General features: G+C 39.4%; 2 protein-coding genes across 4 annotated transcripts in view; both read left to right on the top strand.

Moving 5' to 3' along the window:
* LOC137267557 (COP9 signalosome complex subunit 7b-like) overlaps positions 1 to 25,135 on the top strand; it is a 519,024-nt gene that overhangs the window by 56,029 nt on the left and 437,860 nt on the right. The gene's annotated exons all lie outside the window — the stretch shown is intronic.
* LOC137268663 (uncharacterized) lies at positions 5,087 to 24,780 on the top strand. 3 transcript variants are annotated; one of them, XM_067803250.1, is made up of 4 exons: positions 5,087 to 5,224; positions 20,913 to 21,070; positions 21,851 to 21,970; positions 22,488 to 24,780. In XM_067803250.1, the coding sequence occupies exons 2-4, from the start codon at positions 20,916 to 20,918 to the stop codon at positions 24,445 to 24,447; spliced, it is 2,235 nt and encodes a 744-aa protein (XP_067659351.1). In that variant the 5' UTR covers positions 5,087 to 5,224; positions 20,913 to 20,915; the 3' UTR covers positions 24,448 to 24,780. The 3 variants fall into 3 exon arrangements, with proteins under 3 accessions (XP_067659351.1, XP_067659353.1, XP_067659352.1); XM_067803252.1 differs by lacking the exon at positions 5,087 to 5,224 and adding an exon at positions 16,704 to 16,787; XM_067803251.1 differs by lacking the exon at positions 5,087 to 5,224 and adding an exon at positions 16,717 to 16,783.

Genomic DNA, 25,135 nt, shown 5'->3' with positions numbered 1-25,135 from the left:
CGTCAGGGTTAGCGGTGTTGATTTCATGTCACGGTTAGCATGTATTGCACGTGCATAATCGTCAAGCTACCTGTAGCAGCCAAGTGTACTCGCCCAATTCGTTGTACCGCCTCTCTTGTCACAGATGCGTTAAGTGCGCAGGATCATCTAATATGTCTCTAGCAGTAGATTCATAATGACACCCAATGCACGTGTAGGAGACTCCCACGTTGCGCACGTGCCCCTGTGCATTGTGTTTGCGTGTGGTAATAACGTGAAATGATGCTGCATACACAAGATGAATGTCATTGTAACGTTCGTCAATGGGTTTTCTTTCTTCCAGACTTCAAATTTCAGGTCCCCCTACCTTTTTGTAAGAGTATATTTCACATGAAACAAGCGTGACTTCTAACATACCTAGACAGAATAATGGCAAGATAAACAAAATTAGCAAAACCTTTCAAAATAGAGATCATTAAAAACACTGGCTTTCTGTCAAGTTCTTAAACAGAAAACATTAACATGACCGCTTTACTTTTAAAAGATTTTATTTTTTCGAAACTTGCGTTTGTTTTGCTGTCAGTATATTATAGTATGCTAAGGGTACTCATTCAACGAATGGTAACTAGTTATATTTCGTATATGTGACCAAAAGGAAGCAACATGTTAAAATATGTGTGTGTTTTACGCTTAAAACAGTGTTGGACGAGGTCAGCCAGATTTATGTCAAAATAAATCTATGTTATGTCCACGCAGATCTGTTGGTGTTGACATACAGATTCGTGCCGGTTATGTTCGGACACCTGAAGTATAGACCTACATGTTATTTCAATGGAGCATAGCGACTATTCGTGAAATGAGTATAGGATGGATCTTTGTAAATTTTGCCAGACAAATTTGTAATCTTCTTTGCTCCGTGCACATAACTTCAGTTCAATTTTCCGACCACACTTTACTTAATGGCATCATATTTATCAACTTGCGCGTTGTTCCACAATGCACAAACCCACGGGCACTGTACACCTGTTGACTGAATTGTTACCATTCGATAAATAAGCGACGGAAAAATAAACAGCAGTAATATGATTGTGGGTAAGATGATTTGACGCAGATGTGCAAATTTGGACTTGGATCATACGAACATTACATTCATGAAAAATAATTATGCTACACAGCGTTAACAATATATGGTCTATGGAAATTACGTCAAGTATCCGAATATAACTGGCACCCGTACCAGTACCTAGTGTGTGAGTATTGATAATCGCCGCTTATATGTTGCAATATTTATGCAATATCCCGGGTAAGAGGGTGGTTACACATGTTACCCATGTTGTGATTCAAACCCCGTCTTGGGCAGGACGAGCGAACACTTCATCCACTATTCTCGTCCCCTTCCAAAAACGTATCGAGGTGTGTTTGTCAAAGTATAGGTGCTCTAAAATATTCAGTTTTGTTTCAGTTATCTTCGTGTGTCTTGACAAAAACAACGCTATATATGAGCGATATAAATAACATAGTTGGTCGTCCTTTCAATACTATTATCCCAAGCGTGCCTAATGGATTCTCGCTGGCATGCAAGTAAAACGGCATGCATTCCACCCACACGCCCACCCTCACCCTCACCCTCACCCTCACCCTCACCCTCACCCTCACCCTCACCCTCACCCTCACCCTCACCCTCACAACCTTGGGTGTCTCAAAACATCACCTTGCAAGTATAAAATGAAACTAAAAACATCGGGCCACATGCCAGTTAGTCGAATTTCCCATTTCAGAGTTGTAAAACGCGATCAGACTCCGACTGGTTTATTCAATACTGCAGGCCAGGTGACCTGGGGTACAATTACACCACAACATATTAGTTTGCCACGTGGATTTGATATGAAGAAACGAAACTAATCCGTAAGAACGGCGTGCTTCAAATACATGATTTAAATATAATGATAGCAATTTGTTTGTGGATTTTATGAACAAATAAATTACAAATTACTTATAAATTAAGTTACATTTGTTTGGCACAACAGAGGCTAACCATGGTAAGTATTTCGTTCGGAGCACAGAATATTTTGGACAAGTAAATAGTATGTGAACTTCAATCGACGATTAGCATTGTGATCTTAGCTATCAATTAGTTTATTAGACATTGTGACATAGCAAAAAAGACGTACCTAAAGTTTTATCGCTGTGACATATCTTCCGTGTAAAATGTTGATCCTTGTGAACTATAGACCGCGCAGATGAAAAGCAAATGCTTTCCAATTAGATATCTTCGTGTATTTATCACGCATTACAAAAAAACAATATATGATCACATAATCAATGAGTGAATGAGTGAATTTAGTTTTACGCCACACTCAGCAATCTTCCACCTGTATGGAGGCGGTCTGTAAATTATCGAGACTGGGCCAGACAATCCAGTGATCATGAGCATGAGCATCAGTCTGCGTCATTGGGAACCGATGACATGCGTCAATCAAGTGAGCGAGCCCGATCCATTTAGTCGCCTCTTATGACAAGCATAGTCGCCTTTTGTGGCAAACATGGGTTGCTGAAGGCCTGTTCTAACCCAGATCTTCACGGGTCACGCACGAAATGAAATTACAATAGCTCATCACATGAAGGGATAATAACCAGTAAATGATGATACTGTATAACAATAGGCTAAAGCATTTAATCGATCTTGCACAAATTGTTCTGATTCCTGGTAACCATTCAAAAGACTATTGTTCTCCTAACGATGAATTTATAATTTCTGTGGCTTATAAACCACAGTAAATACACTTTCCATAATACTGACATTGTGTTTTGAAAAGAAACCCATAAAGTTCCGGATGTGCACTTCGCTTTTTACGTCGGCTTAACTAATGTATTCACTGTGCACATGTGTGAGTGAGTCAAGGTTAACGCTGTTTTGGCAATATTCCAGCATTAAAGGGGCACTGATGCGGAGAGAATGTTTCTCGCCAACGGTCTAATTACGAAACCAAACTGTAAATTGGTCAGCGCCCGCTCCCTCGACCGTGACGGACAAAGGAACTGGGCTCCTGTCCATATTAGCAGAATTTCTTCACCTAAACAGTCAGGAGGCCGGATGCCCATCATATGCCATTATTTGAAAATACCCATGCTATTCTTTGTCTGATCGTAACAAAATATTCCAGCAGTGTAGTTTTTTTACGGATGCTTGGATAGTATAGTTACTGATCCAGTTTGATCCTATTTCTGTGTTTTTAACCCCGATATTTAATCATGTTACTTGAAAATATGATGTCTACAGGCACGTAGCAAGCCATTTGTTTCAGTCCGAAAGAATGCAAAGCTTTATATTTAGGTAGTTCTGAGTGTTGGCTCAGCTGTGATAGCAAATACCATACGTAAATTTCGGAAGCTATGGTAGCTACAGTGGTTTATTATCTATGATAATAAAAACACACAGTTGATTTATTTGAATTCGTAAACAAAAAACGATGATTTTGCCTTTTGTAGAGAAATCTGAAAATTTTCTTATGTTAAAAAAACCCTTATTACACCTATTTACCTAAGTACATAGCAAAAGCCTGTATGTATTCCTTAAGTAACGAAATTCCGTTGGTATCCTCAAAACAGTTTCGGCCCATAAGTGTTTTCAGGCTGCATGCGACACAGAGATTACATCTTCCTTTCTGTAACTCGCGTTTGGTGGTGTAAACCTACACGTATTATTTGTCATCATTCTCTGGATGGTCAATTAATGAATTTATAACAGGTATAATTAGTAGTAACACCACTCAGGTAACTCAACAAAGGTTCCCATTTGGCATTTCTCCTGTCTGGAGTAAATATACAGCATTATAAATTAAGGTCTGTAGTGGCAAATGTATTGTATGTTATGTAATATGTGCATGTAAGTGCAAGTGCAAGGGGGTTTATCAGCTGAGTTACAAAAAACAAACATCGATCAAAGGATTAACCGAGAACACACTGTTTGATTAATTACTTTTATCTTCTAGCGGATTTGTCAAAAGGCAGTGTGTGTAGATGACTACACCCTGTCGTAAAGTGCGAGTGTAAAAACAACATCCTCCCTTCAAAGAATTAACCACCTTTGCGTTGATTGATTGCTCATTATTGGCTAACTAAATTACTAAGAATAGCGGACATCATACAATCAGTTGCTAGGTGTGCTATCTTGGGTGACCAATGAGAGGTTTATCAGGTTTTCACCAACGAAAGACGTGAAACGATGTGTTACTTTTTCGCAGGTTAGACAGTTGTAAGACACGCGACACAGAGCAGGATTATTTACCAGCTGCAGATGAATGGAATACGATTTCTTTTACGCAGATATTGATGGATACATTCCTGAACAAGGTAGTTGCCTGACATTGTTGCTATAAAATTAGTCTGTTTTAATTCATTATTTGCATTTTGTTTTAATTTAGTTGTTGTAGCATTCAGCTGAATCTATATGACAGAAAACGCGCACTAGATCGCGTATGTGTGTGAAATAGGATCCACATTGGCAGTCTAAACAATGTATAAATGTTGCTGTTATGTTAGAAATTTACTATGAGTATAAGCAGACCGTGTGTTCTTTTATTAATTTTCAAAATCACACAAACATGACAATAAACTAATTAGGTTTATGAGACAAAATATAGAGACGTACATTGGCTTCACTATTTTTCCGTCCTAATACTTTTTTTACCATTTCTACCACTGGCAGATGATTAGCCTTCAAAGTGTTTCATTTGTTTTCGTAATACACTTGTAATGAAGTAAAAATGACTTCACCTCAGTTGATCTGTCTATAATTAAACTATCAGTTGCGGATACGGACTGCGCAGCAGAGGTCACGAACCAGTCACGAATTCTGGGACATCATCCGGGTACTCACGGGAGAAAAACAATAACAAAAGTTTACACCGGTCCACGAAAATTGCTCCGCATCAGTGCCCCTTTAAGACGACAAGGGACACCCGGAGTGGGCTTCACACACTGTACCCATCTCCAGTTGAGGGCTTATAGGTTATTGTATGAGAAATTCATGCACCCTGCTGTGTAGCCTGCAATCCCTAGAGAATACAACTGCCTCAACAACTGGAACGGGCAAAGTGACAAAAATATGCACGTGGTATCTTGCGCTGTAACATAATGTCCGCATCTGTAAATCACAGGCAGCAAAATGTGAGGTACACCGGTGACATGGACCTCTGAAGGTGTGTGTATTCACTGTTCCCGGGACACAACAAGAAAACTAACTGTAAGTAACGTCGTTTACATCATGATCATGAGGTTAGGCTGAATACTAGTAGCTGCTTTTAGAGCACACTTATCTTCTACGTCCTCTGTAGGTCGCTTCAGCACTCCAGGTTGATCATCTGAATATATTACATAATGAGTATCTCATTGTTAAAGCGGCTGTTTGCTTAAAGGGGCACTGATACGGAGCGAATAATTTTTCCAGCCAGCGGTCTAAGTACGAAACCAAGCTGCAAATTGGTCAGCACCCGCTCCCTCGACCGTGACAGACAAAGGGACTGGGCTCCTGTCCACAGTAGCAGAATTTCTTCACCCTGAACAGTCAGGAGGCCGGATGCTCATCACATGCCATGATTTAAAAATATCCATGGTACTCCTTGTCTGATTGTAACAAGATATCCCAGCAATATATCTTTGTGATATCTGGATGGTGTAGTGACTGATCCAAATTGATCCTGTTTTTGTGGGATTTTTACCTCCATAGTTAATCATGTCATGTGAAAATATGATGTCTACACGCACGTAGCAAGCCATTTATTTCTTATAGTATTGTTGAAAACAGTTTCGGCCCATAAGTGTTTTCAGGCTGCATGCAACACAGAGATTACATCTTCCTTGCTGTAACTCGCGTTTGAAGGTATAAACCTACACGTGTTTTTTGTCATCATTCACTTGATGGTCAGTTAATGAATTTATAATAGGTATAATTAGTGGTAACACTAGTGAGATTACTCATCGAAGGTTCCAAGTTGGCATTTCTCCTGTCTTGAGTAAATACTCAACATTATAAATCTAGGTCTGTAGTGGCAAATATATTGTATGTTATGTAATATGTGCATGTAAGTGATGCAAGAGGGTTTATCAGCTGAGTTACAAAAAACAAACATCAAAGGATTAACCGATAACACACTGTTTGATTAATTACTTTTATCTTCTACAGTGGATTTGTCAAAAGGCAGTGTGTAGATGTACTAATCTATACTGACAACAGCCTGTCATAAAGTGCGAGTGTAAAAACAACGTCCTCGCTTGAAAGAGTTGATTGATTGTTTGCTCATTACTGGTTAACTAAATTACTTAGAATGGGGGACATCATACAATTAGTTGCCGGGTGTGCTATCTTGGGTGACCAATGAGAGGTTTATCAGGTTTTCACCAAAATGAAACGATGTGTCACTCTTTCGCAAATTAGACTGTTATAAGACACACGACATGGAGCAGGATTATTTACCAGTTGCAGATGAATGGAATATCGTTCTTTTTTGTGGGCATTGATGGATACATTACTGAACAAGGTAGTAGTCTGACATTTTTGCTATAAAATTAGTCTGTTTTAAATTCATTATTTGTATTTTGTTATGATTTATTTGTTGTAGCATTCAGCAGAATCTATATGACAGAAAACACACACTAGATCGCGCATAGGGCGCGTGTGAATAGGATCCACATTGGCAGTCTAAACAATGTTTAAATGTTAGAATCGTGTTAGAAATTTACTATGAGTATAAGCAGGCCGTGTGTTCTTTTATTAATTTTCAAAATCATACAAATGTATGACTGGCAGATGATTAATTATAACCTTCAGAGTGTTTCATTTATTTTCATAATACATTTGTAACGAAGTAAAAATGACTTCACCTTAGATGATCTGTCTGTAATTAAACTCTTATGATCAATTGCGCATACGGCTGCGCATCAGAAGTCACGAACCAGTCACGAATTCTGGGATATCAACCGGGTACTCCCCGGAGAAAAACAATAACAAAAGGAACAACTAGTCCACGGAAATTGCTCCGCATCAGTGCCCCTTTAACCGCCGAGACTATCACAATTGTTGCCATAAGAGTCACTACGTACAGATAGGTCACTGTGACCTGGTGCATCCAAAATTTATCAATTTACTGGTCATACACGTTTTCCATAAACCCTTCCTGTCTGCTTAACCGCCGAGACTATAACAAGTGTTGACATAAGAGTCACTATGTACAGATTGCTGCTTGACAACTTTACAAGAATCTGCACCGAAACGTCGCAATCACGCAATAAAGAAGTTGTTATCCATACAATTTGTCCTATTTGTACACCTCAACTTCTAAAATGCCACTCAAACAAGTTATGTACAGAAAGGTCACTGTGACCTGCTGCTACCCAAATTCATTCATTTTTTATCATAAACCTTTCCCATAAACTCTTCCCAGTTTTAAAATCGCCTACATTTTAAATTCTGTGAAGAAGAGCTGTATGGTTTTTGCCGGCACTGTCATTTGCTATAAGCGGATTAGGATTAAAGGTCGGCAGAGGCAGCACCCTCCGTGTTTATCTAAGTCTGGGGGTCGTCTCACACTGCCAAGTTCGCTCACATGCCATGTACTCTCAACACAGTTCATAATAAATAGTGGACTCAGTTATCATCAATAATCACCAGTAATCTATTATGACGAGACCTGTTATAAGAGAGAATTTTGACTTTCACTGTTACATTCATCAATGGCAGAGGCACGCGTTCAATTTGTTCCCACTTCCAGAGTTTAGTAGTCAATGGTTACTAGTTCAGAGTTAAGTCAAGAAGACATAAAACCGTCCATTGGAGATGCTGCACAGAAGGTTGCCCTGAAACCATAATCACTATCAACAACGTTAATAGGACATACAGGAATATCCACAACCATCTACCAGACGATGCCAAACTAAGGTTGGATTCATTTATCAGTGGCTTGAAGAAACTCGTGACAGTATATCACAGACTAGTGCCAACCATCTTCCAAGAAGAGATAAACAGTATGTCTTGTAATCATCATTGCAAATATTGATATTTTCTCCTGCCTGTCACCCAAATTGAAGTGACCATTCTGCAACTGGAAGCCGGTGGTTCCCTTCGACCAAAAAGCAGAAAATATGGACAACTCGACGAGAGGATCGACATCCAGAAATATAGACTTTTAACTGGCACCATCTCACCACTTGTTTATGGTGACGCAGTGTCCCATCTGGTGGGACTGTAAATGTGACTGTGATGTGATGATGAATTAAAATGTGTCTTTGTAAACTTCAGCGTGGTATGTTACTTTCTTCATTAAAGTATGGTGTGAAGTTTTAGATGAACCCTGCCTAATCTGTTTGTTTTAATGAGTAGTACGGTCCACCACTTTAAATCACATAACAATACCTGCCGGCGAAAAGAGGAGCGCTGTATGAAGGTGCCCGAATAGTATCAGTTGTTTATCAATGTCAAAGCAGCCATCTGAGGCCCAAAAGGGCTTACTTGATAGTTAAAGATCTTATTATACTTGATTACAATGACGACGGAGATATGTCCGCATCTTATGCGGGGCGTCATAGTGTTGTCAAAGCATTGAACGCGTTTACTGTAGGGATACAACCCCCAGAACAACCAGAGCATGCAATTAAAATCCTGTTCACTTTCATACAATATCTCAAATATTGCACAACCAGTGTTCCCATTGAGACGTCACGACGCCACTGCAGACGCCAAAAGCGGCAAAACCCAGCCACATTCCCGTAAATATAAAAAAAAACAATCCACATTTTTAACACAAAATCAACACGTTTCAAAACTTTCAATTCCAATGCACCTTAAAATTGTATAAGAAAACGCCTCATCAATTAATTGGCACATGTTCCTTAATTCCACTGTCTGTTAAGAACAACAAATTGTAGGTGACTAATAACTTAGTCACACGTGTTCATCTGATAAATTAAGATAAAGTTAGAAATGTATAGCGCACATGTTTGTTTTCACCATACTTCTGTATGTGTAACGCGCAGTTACTGCTGTTGACTGTTGATATTGTGTAATATGTTCTAATACTAATTTAGTATATTGTATGGGAGCGATGCTGTTAAAATCTGAAACAGCTTATTCGCCAATCATTTATTGCAAAGAAAATATGTGAATCACAATCAAATCACCACTAAAACCACCGCTAAGAATGTAATACTAGTGTTTTCGCAGCCACCTTTGGTTCAAGTTTCACCGATCTATCAGAGATTCATAAATGTACATGTATAGACAGATGAAAAGATTTCTGAAAAATAATGCTCAAAAATCATCGACAGAAAACCTGCTTGGTCATCGTACATATTCAGTCTTCCCATTACGTTTCTGTATATCATAATTGGGTTTGAACTGTTTAGTATTATCTTCAACAACGTTTAATTCAAAACGTAATTTAAAAACTTAATCACAAAACCCGAAACCAAGATTTGCTTTAATCTCGTTTTTGTCAGTCGTTCACTACCGCCTCAGGTTCAGATGTAGCAACCTAAACGCCGGCCATCATATGAGTCATGTAATACAGCCCGTGTTGCCCTTGTGGATATCAGAGTTAAAACGCCCTGCTGACATGGCGGCAGCCGCACGTGTCGCACATAACGTGAAAGCCAAGACACAGGGCTTCCGATACACACTAAAAACAAAACCCTGGGCTCGACTTACAAATCATGACAAGTACCCGCAGCGTGAAAGGCTGTCGTAAATCGAGTTAAATCGGGCTTAAAAGCGTCCCGACGTCGAACCTGTTGAGGACAGTTCATTTCTGATGACACGACCAGATAGCCCTGGAAACCAGCTTTACGTCGATGTGCAACATGTGAATGAGCTGCACGTATTCAGCGCCCCCGCGGCCATTAAATGACGGCATCCAACGTGTCTTGTCCCCTGATATAGGCCTACACTATTTGCTCACTTGCGGTAACTATACTCAGATAAAACTCTCTCTATATTTTTACACTACCGGTTATACCAGGATAGTATTGTGAAGGTAAATAAAGAATTTGCTCCTTGTGTAAACCAGAAAATAGTTGAATCCGCCCACGAGTATATCCTTAACACAATGCTTCAAATTTTCTCAGGGAAATAATTAAATTTACTCAACAACCTTCTCATAATTGATTTATATTTCTACAATGGCTTGTTGGACACATACAAGTCTCTAACTTACGACTACTTTTAGAAAAGTTGTATTTTATGTAATCTGTATGTATCTATATTTATTTGTTAATATTATATTTGTGCAACAGTCCACATCGATTAATTCAAATCGTCCGTTTTATATTGAATTATACGTTGCATGGTAGCGGTGTTAACATAAGCGGTAATGTTTGCTCACCAATCACAAGTCACGCTCATGAATACAAGTACATTTAATGCCATGCTCATGTCAACTCATGACATGGACAGGTATTTGCATAAGCAAGTTTTGCATTTTCACCGATCCAGTTTTCTTTTGAAGTAAAAATGTGATCAAACCTGTTAGGGTAGAAATATTTCGACTTGTTTACAGATCCATGATCTTTTAAATGAAACATGTTTAAACGTGAATATTTCTACCGTTATCATTATGGAAAAGTCATCTTCAAAAAGAAGCTTTAAATGAATTGTTGCAACAGTATATAGTAATAGTCATCAACCATAAATCATAAATGTAGTCGCTGGTATAAACAGCCGTCACCATCAATACAATATGTGTATGGCTTAATGTGAATGGTTGGCACCTTCAGCAAAACAAATGTTGTTCTTAGTACGAATATAGTTATTTCCAACAACGGGACCTTATCTGAACACCGCGACTGAATACAGTGAGTGAGTGAGTTTAGATTTACTCCTCAGCAATATTCCAGCTATATGGCGGCGGTCTGTAAATAATGGAGTCTGGACCAGACAATCCAGTGACCAACAGCATGAGCATCGATCTGCACAATTGGGAACCGATCACATGTGTCAACCAGGTCAGCGAGCCTGACCACGCGATCCCGCTACTCGCCTCTTACGACAAGCACAGTCACTTAAAAATTTAATGGCAAGGATGGGTTGCTGAAGACCTCTTCTACCCTGGAACCTTCACGGGTGCTACTGAATAGAAATATATTATAAATATAACAATCATGAATAGAAATGCATGCTATTAATAAACAAACAGTAGTTATCTGGCGGTGTAACAATCAATAACACTGAATATAGCTGCTTAGAACATTAGAGGAACTAGTGTCGGAATGCAATAGTTTTTTACTACTCACAACACAAATTTGCCTGGCAATACAATTAAACAATGAACAGATTCCAGTAGTTCAAGAAGATCATCTATAGTCACAATTAATTGTGAATTAATTATGAATAGTATTTTTCTTACATATAAATAGCCGTCACTAGCGGCAAAACAAGTGTAACACTTACTGTGAACAGTATTTTCACTTATGAATAATTGTCACCATCAAGCAAAACAAATGCAGTCCTTCTTAAACTTAGTAATCACAATTATGAATAGAAGTCACCATCAAGCAAAACAAATGCAGTCCTTCGTAGACATAGTAATCACAATTATGAATAGAAGTTACCATCAAGCAAAACAAATGCAGTCCTTCTTAAACTTAGTAATCACAATTATCAATAGAAGTCACCATCAAGCAAAACAAATGCAGTCCTTCGTAGACATAGTAATCACAATTATCAATAGAAGTCACCATCAAGCAAAACAAATGCAGTCCTTCTTAAACTTAGTAATCACAATTATGAATAGAAGTCACCATCAAGCAAAACAAATGCAGTCCTTCTTAAACATAGTAATCACAATTATGAATAGAAGTCACCATCAGCAAAACAGATGTGATCTTCATTATGAATAGGTTCATAGTTGCAAATAGCTGTCATTGTCAGCAAAACAACCGTAGTCCATACTATGAATAGCTGTTAAAATATTAATTAGAAGTCACCAACAATGACATAAACATCGGATATACAGTTTCCACTATGTTACACCTCTTCGAGATTTGTGGTCAAATCATCAAAACAAATTTAGTCCTCGTCATTGTGGTGAAATCAGGAAGACAATGGTAGTCTTGTTCATGCATAGTAGTAAAATCAGCAAACAAGTTTTGTCCTCTCCATGAATAGTGGTCAAATCAACAAAACAAATTTAGTCCTCTCCATGAATAGTGGTCAAATCAACAAAACAAATTTAGTCCTCTCCATGAATAGTAGTCAAATCAACAAACCAAATTTAGACCTCTTCATGAATCGTGGTAAAAATCCAGAAAATAATAGTGAGTGAGTGAGTTAATATTTAACGTCACATCGGCAATATCTCAGCCATATCGTGACGAGAACGTCTCATACTGAAATGAAATATATGGATACTATAAAAACCTGTCAACGAGGGACAGTAAAACAACTAGAATATCACAAATGGGATTACAACTAGTGTGGAAAGTTAAAACTAATAGCACTATTCGGACAATACAACATAAAATCAGGCTATAGATTGCCAACAACTGAGGGTAGATCACCATACTAGGGGCCATGGGGATTTACAGTACCTTCGCTACCTGTATGGACCCTAGTTGGATTGACATCATCCCCTCAGCTGTTAACAATTTTGTCACATCTAGCCAAAAATTAAAAATACACATATACTATGATTAAAAACAGAGGAAGTCTAAACGTACATGGAATGTTTAGGGACTTACGTACCCTCTCAGGAAGACAATAATTTTACGGTACTTCAACCCCCTTTGAGGGTACAGCCACTAACAATTCAAGTTACTAATCTAAACTACCATGAATTAAACTGCAGCTATCTACAGAACATAATTATCAAAATTCAATGATGAAATCAATTTCTTTTAAAAATCCAAGAATTAAATGAGAACTTACGGTGTTAAAAAGGTCCTTACTTGTTTTCACATTGAAACATTTATCCCTTATGATGGAGAATATGGATATGGTTCTCTCATCACAGGGGTTGCAAAACGGAGGATCCTCACCTTTCAATAGGTATGAATGAGTATATCTAGTATGGCCAATACGACATCGCCGCATCATTACATCTTCAAATCTGGACTGAAAACCCAAGTAGGAATAACCAATATAGGGTTTAATTTCATGTAATTTATTGATGCCTACCTGGGTGTCTCACTTCTTCTGCATCAGATCACGGATATACGATCTAATGTTAGCTTTATAATCAGAGTATGGGATAAGAAGTGGTGTCACAGTTTTGTTGAGTGCTGCCTTGGCTATGTTTTCCAGTTCAATGCTGGCCGAAGAAAGAAAGGGTTTAATTCAATGACCTAGAGGTGGGACAAGAGAAGACCTTTTGTTGTATAAATCCTCATAAAGGGGATTGAAAGCACAGTTATATGCAGGGTTAGATTCATTAGAATATAATTTAGTAATGTACTGTAAAACTAACTTTACACGGCGCTGCTGAAGAGATGGTTCATCAGCCTCAACATACAGGCTGTCAATAGGTGAAGTTCTAAAAGACCCAAGACAGTCTTTGACCTTGATGATGGACAGAATCTAACAGTTTTAAGTTGCTTTTGCAGGCTCCACCATAGACGGTGGAGCCATAATCACGTTTAGAACGCACGAGTGATCGATAGAGATGGAGAAGGGTAGCTTGATCCCCTCCCCATTTAGAATTTGAAACCACTTTCAACAAGTCAAGTGCTTTCAGGCATTTAGTTTTAAGGGACAAAGGTGCTAAAAAGGTTAAGTGTGAATCAAAGATTAGACCCAGGAACTAAGCTTCCTTCACAACTTTAATTGGCGTGTCATCTAGAGATAGTTCAGGGTCTTTATGTGGTTTATATTTACGACAGAAATGTATACAGTTAGTTTTCGATCTAGAAAATGTAAAGCCGTTTTCAAGACACCATTTTTAAACACATCTTCAGTTGCCGTTCAATAGTACGCATATTTTTACCACGGCAACAAATATTAAAATCATCCACAAATAACGATCCATCAATTGAATCGTTTAAAACTTTTGACCAACTATTTATCTTGATACTAAAAAGTGTTACAGACAAAATGCTGCCATATGGAACACCCTGATCCTTATTGTAATGATCAGACAGGGTAGAACCCACTCGGACTTGAAATTGTCTGTCATTTAAAAAGTTTGCTATGAATTCAGGCAAACGACCTCGCAGACCGAAATCATGCAAATCTCTCACAATACCATATTTCCAGGTTGTGTCAAATGATTTTTCGAGATAAAAAAAGATAGACACAGCATGTTGTTTATTAATTAGTGCGTTTTTCACAAATGATTCCAAACGCACTAGGGTGATCGACAGTACTTCTGTTTTTACGGAAACCACACTGTATATCTGTTATGAGGTTATTTGTTTCCAAGTACCAAAGAAGTCGATTATTTATCATGCGTTCCATGGTCTTGCAAACACAGCTTGTTAATGAAATCGGACGATAATTGGACAGATCCGAATGATCACGTCCAGGTTTAGGTATTGGTACTACTATGGCTTCACGCCATGAAGAAGGAAATTTCCCGGAAGTCCAAATATCATCAAATATATACAAGAGCGTCTCTAAAAAGGATTCTGGTAAATGCTTCAGGAGTTGATAATGTATGTTATCAGCTCCTGTAGCAGTGTCATGGGCTTGATCAAGAGCGGTTTTGAGTTCATGAATAGAAAATGTGATTATAATCTTCCCCATTATCTGAATTGAAATTAATAGTTTTCTTTTCTTGTTGTTTTTGATACTGCTGGAATTTAGGTACATAGAATAGGAAGAATGTTTAGCGAGAGTGTCACCCAGTTTATTCGCTACATCTGATTTATCAGTAAGCAATTGATCTCCATCTTTGAGATGATGGGCACTAGATATAGTACCTTTACCTTTAATTTTCTGGACCATGTTCCGTACCTTGGACATGGGTGTCCGAGAATTTATTTTGGATACATAATTTTGCCAAGATTGGCGTTTGTTCTGTTTAAAAGTACGCCGCGATTTAGCATTTAAAATTTTAAATTTATTTAAGTTATGAACCATAGAATGGCGACGGAAATAATGTTCTGCTTTTTTCCTTGCCTTCCGAGCTTGTTTGCATTCATCGTTGAACCATGGCTTTGGAATATGTGGAACTGCAGAGGAATTTGGTGTACACTCATCAGCTATGGAATTCAATTCATCAGAAAAATATTTAATAGCATCAGGAACGTCAATAAAACGTTCAGATTTATGTTGTTAAGCACTCAGTGCTTCATATAAGCCCAGTTAGCCTTTTTAAAATTCCGCTTTGATGATGGAGGCACATCAGATGGAGTTACAGGTTTTAATATAGTAGGAAAATGGTCACTTCCACAGAGGTCATCGTGGACTGACCATTCACATTCATTGAGTAGTTCTGAATTTGTGAGTGACAGGTCGAGGGCAGAATAGGTTCCAGGGTGTAAATATGTGTTTGAACCATCATTATAAATACGTAAATCATTATCAGAACAAACATCTTCCAGTAATGTACCTTTAGCGTTTGTAGTTACACTTCCCCAGAGAGGATTGTTCCCATTCAAATCTCCAATTATAATACAGGGCTTCGGGAGTTGGTCATACAGAGCTTGAAGATCGGTTTTGTGAAACGTCAAAGACGGAGAGATATAGAGAGAGAATAATGCAAACACAACGTGCAAAGTTAGTCGCACTGCAACGGCCTGAAGATTAGTAGTAAGTAAAACAGGGCTATGGATAACGTTTTGTCTGACTAGAATGGATTATCTTCCTGTGGCCCTATCACCCGGAGGTGAAAAACAATGATATGCATTAAAATGACGAAGATCAAATGTATTTGTTTGTTCTAAATATGTCTCTTGGCGACATATCGCTGAAGGTGTAAAATCTTGGACTAATAGCTGTAATTCATGAGTCCTCAATCCTCTGCAGTTCCACTGTACAATGTTATTGGAATAAACTATCTTTTGGGGGAATTTATTGGGGATCTACCCCGCACTCCTTTGGAGGGCGACAAGTTATGTGCCCTAGAATGGACGTTTTCAGAAACGTCCATGTCCTTGAGAGACCCATATTTATTGAACAATTGAATTTTATTTTGTGACCCATTAGGAGCTCTGCCACTTCCTTGTTTCGAACCATCAGGCATAGGCTTAGGTTTACTTTTAACAGTTTGCTGAGTATCAGCTGTTGATTGAGACTTTGAGTGTGACTGAGATGATGATGATGATGATGATGATGATGATGATGATTTGTGATCGGAAGAAGACTTTGATGTACTAGGAAGTGATTCCTCAGTCTGAGCTGACATAGCAGGGTACAAAAGCTTTGGAGAGTCAGAATTTACCCAAGTCAAGGTAGTTTGGAGGCTTGTGAATGACTTTGTTATTTTAGAGCTGTACACAGGTGATACGTTTGCTACTGTAGCATAGCTTTCTGGAAGGTCAGATCTCTTCACCAGTCTTTTTTTGCATCAGAAAAGGAGATATTTTGGGTAAACTTTATTCTGTTTATTGCCATTTGCTCTTTCCAAAGTGGACACTGTTTCGAAGATGAATGGTCACCTGAGCAGTTCGTGCATTTTTTAAAAATCGCTGTCACAATCTTCTGTTGTGTGTGTCTTCTCACCACAGTGAGCACACACAACAGACAATGTACAGGTAGATACACCGTGTCCCTATTTCATTTAAAACATCTGAGCGGGTTCGGGATGTATGTCTCAACATGGATGTTACAGTAACCTTCCTTTACTGACTTTGGAGTATTTGGAGACGAGAAGGAAAACAGGTAGGTATTTGTTTGGATAATTTCATTATTTTCCCGGGTTGGAAAACGTTTGACATAAAGCACGCCTTGATCTTTCATTTCGCATGCTATGTCACGTTCTGACATATCAACAAACAGTCGATCGCGATCTCTGACAATACTTTTACTTGTGTTCAGGGTTTTGTGGGCAAAGACCGTGACCGGAATGCCCACGAAAGATGTCATGTTCATCAGGTTAGTTGGTTGTTGTTTTTTCGCGCACTCAACTAACACTGCAACCGAACGTAAGCGTCTAATGTTTTTCACATCCCCAGCAATACCGTGAATACCCTTGGATAGAGCAAAGGGGTTCAGCTTTAACGGTGTCTTATCAGGAGTCTCTATCACAACGAAACGCGGCCAGTACTCAATCGATGCAGACGGTCTGTGGTTAGTATCATCAGGGTCAGTTTCAAGTAAACGTTTTGCTTTTTTTGGGTGGAATTTCATAAGCCATGGTTAGTTTAATTTGTTTCATCATCCCCACCCACCACGGAGTAACACAAGGACAATGCTAAAGTAAGCGGGCCTCCAGCTTACAGTACCAAGGATACCCGGATGACATACTCCAGCAGAAGAATTAAAAGATTAATAATTCCACCAGATTGGCCCATGAGCCACCGCCTTCTGGGCATACGACGCTAGGCAAAAACATGAATTTGTAAAATTGAAATCCAGAAAGTAAAAAAATCGGCCAAGACCTAATAATAGACATCAAATAATATAATATCAAAATTTTTGCAACATTACCTAAAGTAATGCTCAGGGCTTGGCGTGAACCGGGCCCATTCAACCACCCGTCTAGGTGAAGTAAGGGTCGAAGGGGTGTGTTGAGCAAAGGGAACGCGGTCACAGGCCCCCAGTGCTCTCAACCCCCAGACTCCCGTCCTCCACTGACACAGGGCCGCAAACCACGGCAAACGGGTTGGTGGACCAAATATCCCCCCGGGTCCACAACTGGGGTGTCGGCGAGCTCTTGGCGTTACCCAGCACCCACCACGAGGAGGTGGCTCGCCACGGGTGCCGAAAACAATAGTAGTACTCTCCACGAATAGTGGTAAAATCAGGAGAACATTTTTAGTCCTCTTGGTGAATCGACGTCAAATCAACAAAACAAATTTAGTTATTAATCGTGGTCCAACTAACAGAACAGGATCTAGTCCTCTTAATGTACACCAGTTTCAAGGTGCGTCCAAAGGGTTTCAGGTTATTATTGTGCGATATTTGTATACACTGCGCTTAGTATATACAAAGTATTTTTCCCTCGATCACTGGAAGTCAATCTCAGCATCAACATCGTATTACCAATCTCATCTCCCCGGGGAGTATGCAAACAACGATATGAAGATACATTTTCTTAATGGCATAACGGGCGAAGCAAACCTTCATCTCAAGGCAAGGGATAAAGCCCGATGTTTTCCAAGGTTTACATGTAATTATTCCAATAGAGTGGCAAACGCCTGCCTTGATATGACCCAGGGATTATTAACATAATAGTCTAGAGCACGCATACAACAAAGGCACAACAACACAGTGTCGGATACACATAAACTGTGCCTTCGACAAGGTAACGGTACGCGAATTCGAACACAACGGAAAGTGTCTTGTTCATAGGTTTTCGTGTGTGTGAAGAGGTTGTAATTTATACGGGTATTGGACTTAATGTTTACAGTGTCTGTTATAACGCTTATCATCCTGGACTTTGCATGTCTTGGGATGAGTTCTAATTGTCTGCGAGTTGGGGTGGAATGTACAACCTAACTGTGTTCTCTTTTCTTTTCTATGAAAAGTATATGTTCATATATTCGGTACAAGCGAAGAGGCATAAGAAATCAAAGCGGTGTCGAATGTACAACATTCCTTCAGTGTAACGCTACCAACAGTAACATTTGCTTGTTCAAATTTTACTACGCACAGACTCAACACACATGTCCCCAACAAAGACATATTAGCCCTCCCCCTCCAACCTTCCTCCCTCCTTCCCCCATCCCGGGCTGTGCTGTCATATCAACTACGTCCATCACGAAAACGACTGACTGCAGAAGTCTCTTTGTCCTCACGTTCTCATGTCGTCACGATCCCTGCACACATAAGAGATATTATACTGCCTTAGAACTTGTTGCACAACACTGCTCATGCATGCCGCATCAAGCAGTGAGTCCGACACTCGGTATGTTCCATGTCATTTGCTTAGCAAGCGGCTGAGAATATATCTACAGTGGACAAAATAAGTTAGGGATATTGGTATTTTTATGATCGATATTTCACCAGTATGTCAATGAACAAATAAATTATTATTCATAATTTGAAAAAATTACATATATCCCTAACTATTTTTGTCCTGTATATGTTTGCAAAAGGTTAGTTTGGCTGTTAGCTATTTGTAAATGTGAGTGTGTAGAAGTTCTATTTAGTATATTTGCATGAGCACACAATTGTAATGACAAAGTTATAACTTCCAATTACACGTGGTTGACAGTTCATTGTCACCCAGTGGCAATCAAGAGGTGCGAGAAAGAATGGACACAGTGTAGCAGAGATCAAAGAATCTATAATTTTGTCGGCACTTGTGCACCTGGTTGTCCCTTTCTCTGCACTCCTCCCTCGAAACAAATAATGAACTGTGTCGATATTTAGTGATAGTTTGTTAAACAACTGTTTTATTTTTAGGACAAAAACTGCAAAAGTCATGATTGTTTTGTTGTGATGAGTTGATTGTGGTCAGCGTTTCTTTGAGTATTATGTGTTCCTAAGTCTTTCAGTCAGATTCGACTTCATCGGTCCGCTTTTGAACCAAGCGGATTGTAAATGCTGGCATACTAAATTAAGCCCGCTTCCCGTCCCTGAGGCTGTTCCTGCAACAGTTTACTGTTGCTTTATCCACAGATTGTATCACCTTTTGTAAACCCTTACATGGAAAATCAAAGCAAAATTATGATAGTCTGTTCAGTAGCTTTTACGTTAGAGACAAGCGTTATGAAACATTTTACAAACTTAGTATGATGTTTTCATTGCACTTTCCGTTGAAATGAACGTTTGATTTTAGACCGATTTGGAGTCATATTGTTTTTTCATAAACATATTTCATTAATGAAGTATAAATGTAACATGGATATGGATTGGCAGAATAAGCCTCGGAGACATATACCTGTCGGTTCTCGCATTAGTAACTCTTTATGTGTCACTGCGATGTTTCATTATCAAACCGGAGCCTTGACGTCTGTTGCACATTGTTTGTTTTAGGATGCATATATATGTATAGCACATGTCACGGACAAGTTTGCATGTTCATTTACCACATGTCACTCTGGCATGTTTACATGTACATTTGAGGACAAGTCATATAGGAATGATTACCTACACTTTTGAAGGCATGTCATATAGGCATGTTTACCTGCACATTTAAGGACATGTCACATAGGCATGTTTACATACACATTTGAGGACAACTCATATAGGCATATTTACCTGCACATTTAAGGACATGTCATATCGGCATGTTTACTTGCACATTTAAGGCCAAATCACTGGCATAAATATAGGTACAATTATGGAACTGGAATGTTACATGTTTGTCTATGCACATGTCATTCTGGCATATTACGGGTTTATTTCACGCGTCACTGTTTCCGTGTACATTAAAGGCCATTAGCGTGTTTACGTGTTTTTTTAGGACACTAACATGGGCATAGGACACTAGCATGTTTACATGTTTGGTTTACGACACTAGCATGTTTACATGTTTGGTTTACGACACTAGCATGTTTACATGTTTGGTTTACGACACTAGCATGTTTACATGTTTGGTTTACGACACTAGCATGTTTACATGTTTGGTTTACGACACTAGCATGTTTATATGTTTGGTTTAAGACAATAGCATGTTTACATCTTTGTTTTAGGACACTAGCATGTTTACAATTTTGTTCTAGGATACTAACATGTTTACATTTTTTTTCAGCACTCTTGCATGTTTACATGTTTGTTTCAGGACTCTTGCATGTTTACATGTTTGTTTCAGAACACTAGCATGTTTACATGTTTGGTTCAGGACACTAGCATGTTTACATGTTTCTTTCAGGACACTAGCATGTTTACATGTTTCTTTCAGGACATGTCAACTTTAGAGAGGAAGCTGTTGTTGTTGATCATGTTCGGAGTTTGCACCACGTCTCTAGTAATCTGGGCGAATCACAGACATCGTTCTCAAGTGCCTACCGATACATCCTTCATATCTCGACGTCAGACGAGAGGATACAGAAATTCTGGGTAATAATTCTATTATTATGAAAGTAATTGATAAAGTAGACAATGTTACTCAAACGAATGAGCTACAGAGATGAATACTTTTCTATCCGACCCAAACCAATCCAAATTTTAAAAAAAAATGCATGCAGTTGGTGGAAGTCTATTAGTATAGAAAAATTAAAAGTTGACCTTTCAGTTACCATATTCGCCAGGTGCAGTGACACAGATATTACTGATCTCATCTGTATGTGAAGCCATGGTAACTGATGTTGTCTAAAGGGTCTTCAAAGCATTATGATGCCATGTCTATGCAGCTATCAATAATCATTGCTGTTACCGAGCACTACACCCACTGGAGACCAGCTTGATTGAAACCGAATATTAATATTAAAATCGAAGCCTAGTATTTGCTTGTCGTTTTCGCAGTACTCAGCAAAATTCTAGCTATTTGGTGATGTTCTGTAATGTATAAAAAATCGAATCTGGACCAGACGATCCAGTGATCAACAGTATAAGCATCGATCTACGCAACTGGATTACTATGACATGTATCAGCCTAGTCAGCAAGCCTGACCACCCGTTGGTCGCCGCTACAGACAAAGGTGGGCTACTGAAGACAGCCTTTCCAACAAATTCAGTCAACACACGTTTGAGCGATATCACATATTTTCAATAGTCTTCTAGTCCTAATGTGTAGTAAGACGTTTTTTATCGATTTCCAAATAGGACGCGATATATATCCCTTAGGCTGCAATATTGTCAAAATTGCCATCGCATCTTTTACATCTGACCATGTTTCAGAAATCGATGGATGGTGGTGTCTCTCGACTTCGTGTACCAGAACGACGTAAGTTACCTGGATGACGTCATGGACTGGAACATCGTGATATCAGGATCCCAGGCTCACCTGGATGGATGCCGGTCTGTAACGCTTGGATTGTGCAGCAGAGGGAAGGAACGAGCCAATATTGCTTAACGCCGCATGATCAATTTGGCGGCTGTTCGCGGCGACAGTTTCTTTGAAAGAACTAACTGAACGACGATAACATGATATCATAGGGAAAGGCTTACGTTAAGGTGGCAAACATCTTTGAATGGCATTTAGAAGGGATGCAGGGAAAAGTGACATGAATACACTTTCCCCTACCAAGGAACAAGAAGTAGCTCGCGTTCCTTATTCAACTGAAGAGGTGGCTAGCCTAGTGGTTAAGGTGTCCGCTCGTCACAGCGAAGACCCGGTTGCATTCCCCTCACGGACACTGTCTGCGATGCCCATTTCTAGTGTCCCAATAGCGGCGTAAAACCATACTCACTCACTCATACCACAAAAAATTAACATCTATGCCCGCCCAGTGTAAATATGTACTTGAAACTGCAATGACAAACATTATTATCGTATCTCGATTTACTGCAATTCGTTTGATGGATTATATTTCAGGAAGCCACGCTGCACCTACCTTCATCCTAAGAACATCAAAGATCTTCCGTTCTTCTCAGTACGTCATATTAAAAAGGATGGCTACCCCTTGAAGAACATAGCCTACCTCTATGCAATGTCGAAATCGGCGAAGGTTATCTACGATTTGGAATATGGCGTCAAACCTATTGTTCCAATGGACAACTTCATCTACAGTGATCATACTCATGGCCTCGTCTACGCCGGGAACACCATATTCAACCACTACAAACATTTTGGTCAACCGTATTTGTATCCAGTGGGATTTCCTACGTCTGTTAAGGGGGCACAATCAAAATTGTATGATCTGTGCTACGTCCGCACACCTCCAATACAACAAGGCATTACTGCAGATGCAACGCCTCTATACCATGACCAGAGTCAAAAAGTATTAAAAATCAACAGAGGAAGGAATCTGGATGTTCAGTTTGATACAATGGCACCCCCTGCATTTGTCCCTCCGGGTAGATTTTCTGTAGTCACATCGAATACACTTTTCGGTCGTCAAGCATTCTGGGTAATGCTACTTCCGTCTTCCGGAGATTCAGTTTTGGATAGTGTGATTCGAGGCTATTTGTCTCAGAGGCTGCTATGGGAGACAAATGATGCAGTTGGCCATATGGGCGTTACAGCTGATAGAAACTACAGCACACACCTTAACCTCAAAGATAATGACATTCTGTTGTCAAATAAAGTCGATCGTTTAGTAAAAGCACTGGGAAAGTGGACATGTGATAATTCAAATCCGCTGCAAGAATGTTTGAAGAACCTTGTCAGACACCTTGTCAGGAAGGATATCCTAGCCGACGATAATGTTGCCTCACTGGAATCATGGCTCCAAGATTTAAACAACATGAATGTCCTCCCCGAATCCAAAAGGATACACTTCAATAAACAATACAGCAGAGACCAGAACTGCACCAAGACACACGTTACACCGAGTCAACACAGTCATAAGATATATAATCTGACGTCCATGTCCGTGGTAGCAAAGCTACCCTGGGACAACAAACCGTTCTGTCCTCAAGCTGATGAGGTTAGAGAAGCTCTGAGAAGCAGGTCTCCAGCAAAATACTTATTCACTGATGTGCTGCTGATTGTGGAGGTAAATTACCCACAACTTTACAGTGCTACGCGAACCGTAGAGCCTCTGTATAGGAGATACTTCCCCAATATACTCTTCTGTGGGCCGAGTATGGAATCTTTCCTTGTCCACAGCAGTGATGCGTGGTCCCATGTGGAAGGCATTACGGAAGGTTGGCATTATATGTACGATTGTATTGCTTATGCTATGAAGATGAACTACAGAGCCAAAGGGTTTCTTCATATTGGCGATGACACTTTTCTACAAATTTGGAATCTTCATAAACTACCGCGAGATCATGTGTGGTTCAATAAAGACATACAAGCATTCAACAGAAGCGTGTTGAACTCGCCCTGGAGGTGGTGGAAGGAAATGGAAGGTAGAAGGAACTATGAACAGGTGCTCCAAGAACTAAAGGACATATCTCAAAGGGGAACAAAAGGTGCTGACTTGGCCAACCGCTTTTACACTATGTATGTGCGGAACAGAAAGACTTTAGACCTTATGTTTGGATCTACATGTGATTTCTATTACGTACCAAACAGACTGAAGGAGATGTTTGTGTTTCTCATTTCATTACTGAAGAAGTACAAAGTGATTATTGAAGTGGGGGTTGCTACCGTACTTCAAGGAATGGATAAACGGGAAAACATAGAGTACGTTCCTGGAAAGCTCATCTTTGGAGACGACAGGAATAGAGTCCAGGAATTGTTTATTTCGGATGATTATTTCTTTCATCCGATGAAATTTGGGCGTTGGATGAAAACTGTTGACGGAAGGACATTTTTCTGCGAAAAGCTCCTTCCTCTGTTGGAGGGAAGTGTTCTGTTTCCCAAGACTTCTTCCGCTTACGACTAACACATACTATCCATTAATAATTCACTATTGTAAGGTACAAAAGAGACGTTTGACCATATAGGTTTCTTTTTATTACAAACAACCCAGAGACATGGTCCATCCGATACATATCCACTTTCGTATCGAAACAAAGCTTAAAGCATTAAAAGAAAGAATCCTCAACATTAAACTGACAACACTGATATCTTTTTACGAGGTGATCAGAGATATCGCACCTGATGACCTCTGTGACAATGTTCCTAAATCTGTCTTTGAAAACAGTCAATATAATCTCCGTAACATATGTAAGCTTCACGCAATAAAGTAGCACTAAAATATATGATCGGTCCTACCCAAAACGACTAAATTTGGAATTCATTACCTGAAAACTAAACCTGTGAAGTCTCGGGGTACAATAGACATTCAGCAACCCATGATTGCCTTAAAAGGTGACTATGCTTGTCGTAAGAGGCGACTAACGGGATCGGGTGGTCAGGCTCGCTGACTTGGTTGGCACGTCATCGGTTCCCAATTGCGCAGATCGATGCTCATGTTGTTGATCACTAGATTGTCTGCTCCAGACCCGATTATACACAGAACACCGCCATGTAGGTGGAGTATTGCTGAGTGGGGCGTAAAACTAAACTCACTCACTCCCCTGAAAATTTCGTGTTCGCTAACATAATCGGCGATTTCAAATCACTGCATA

This window comes from Haliotis asinina, chromosome 16 (assembly GCF_037392515.1).
Source record: "Haliotis asinina isolate JCU_RB_2024 chromosome 16, JCU_Hal_asi_v2, whole genome shotgun sequence".
NCBI classification, from domain to species: domain Eukaryota; kingdom Metazoa; phylum Mollusca; class Gastropoda; order Lepetellida; family Haliotidae; genus Haliotis; species Haliotis asinina.
The sequence above is the reverse complement of the archived record's forward strand: the minus strand, read 5'-3'. Positions and strand labels throughout refer to the sequence as shown.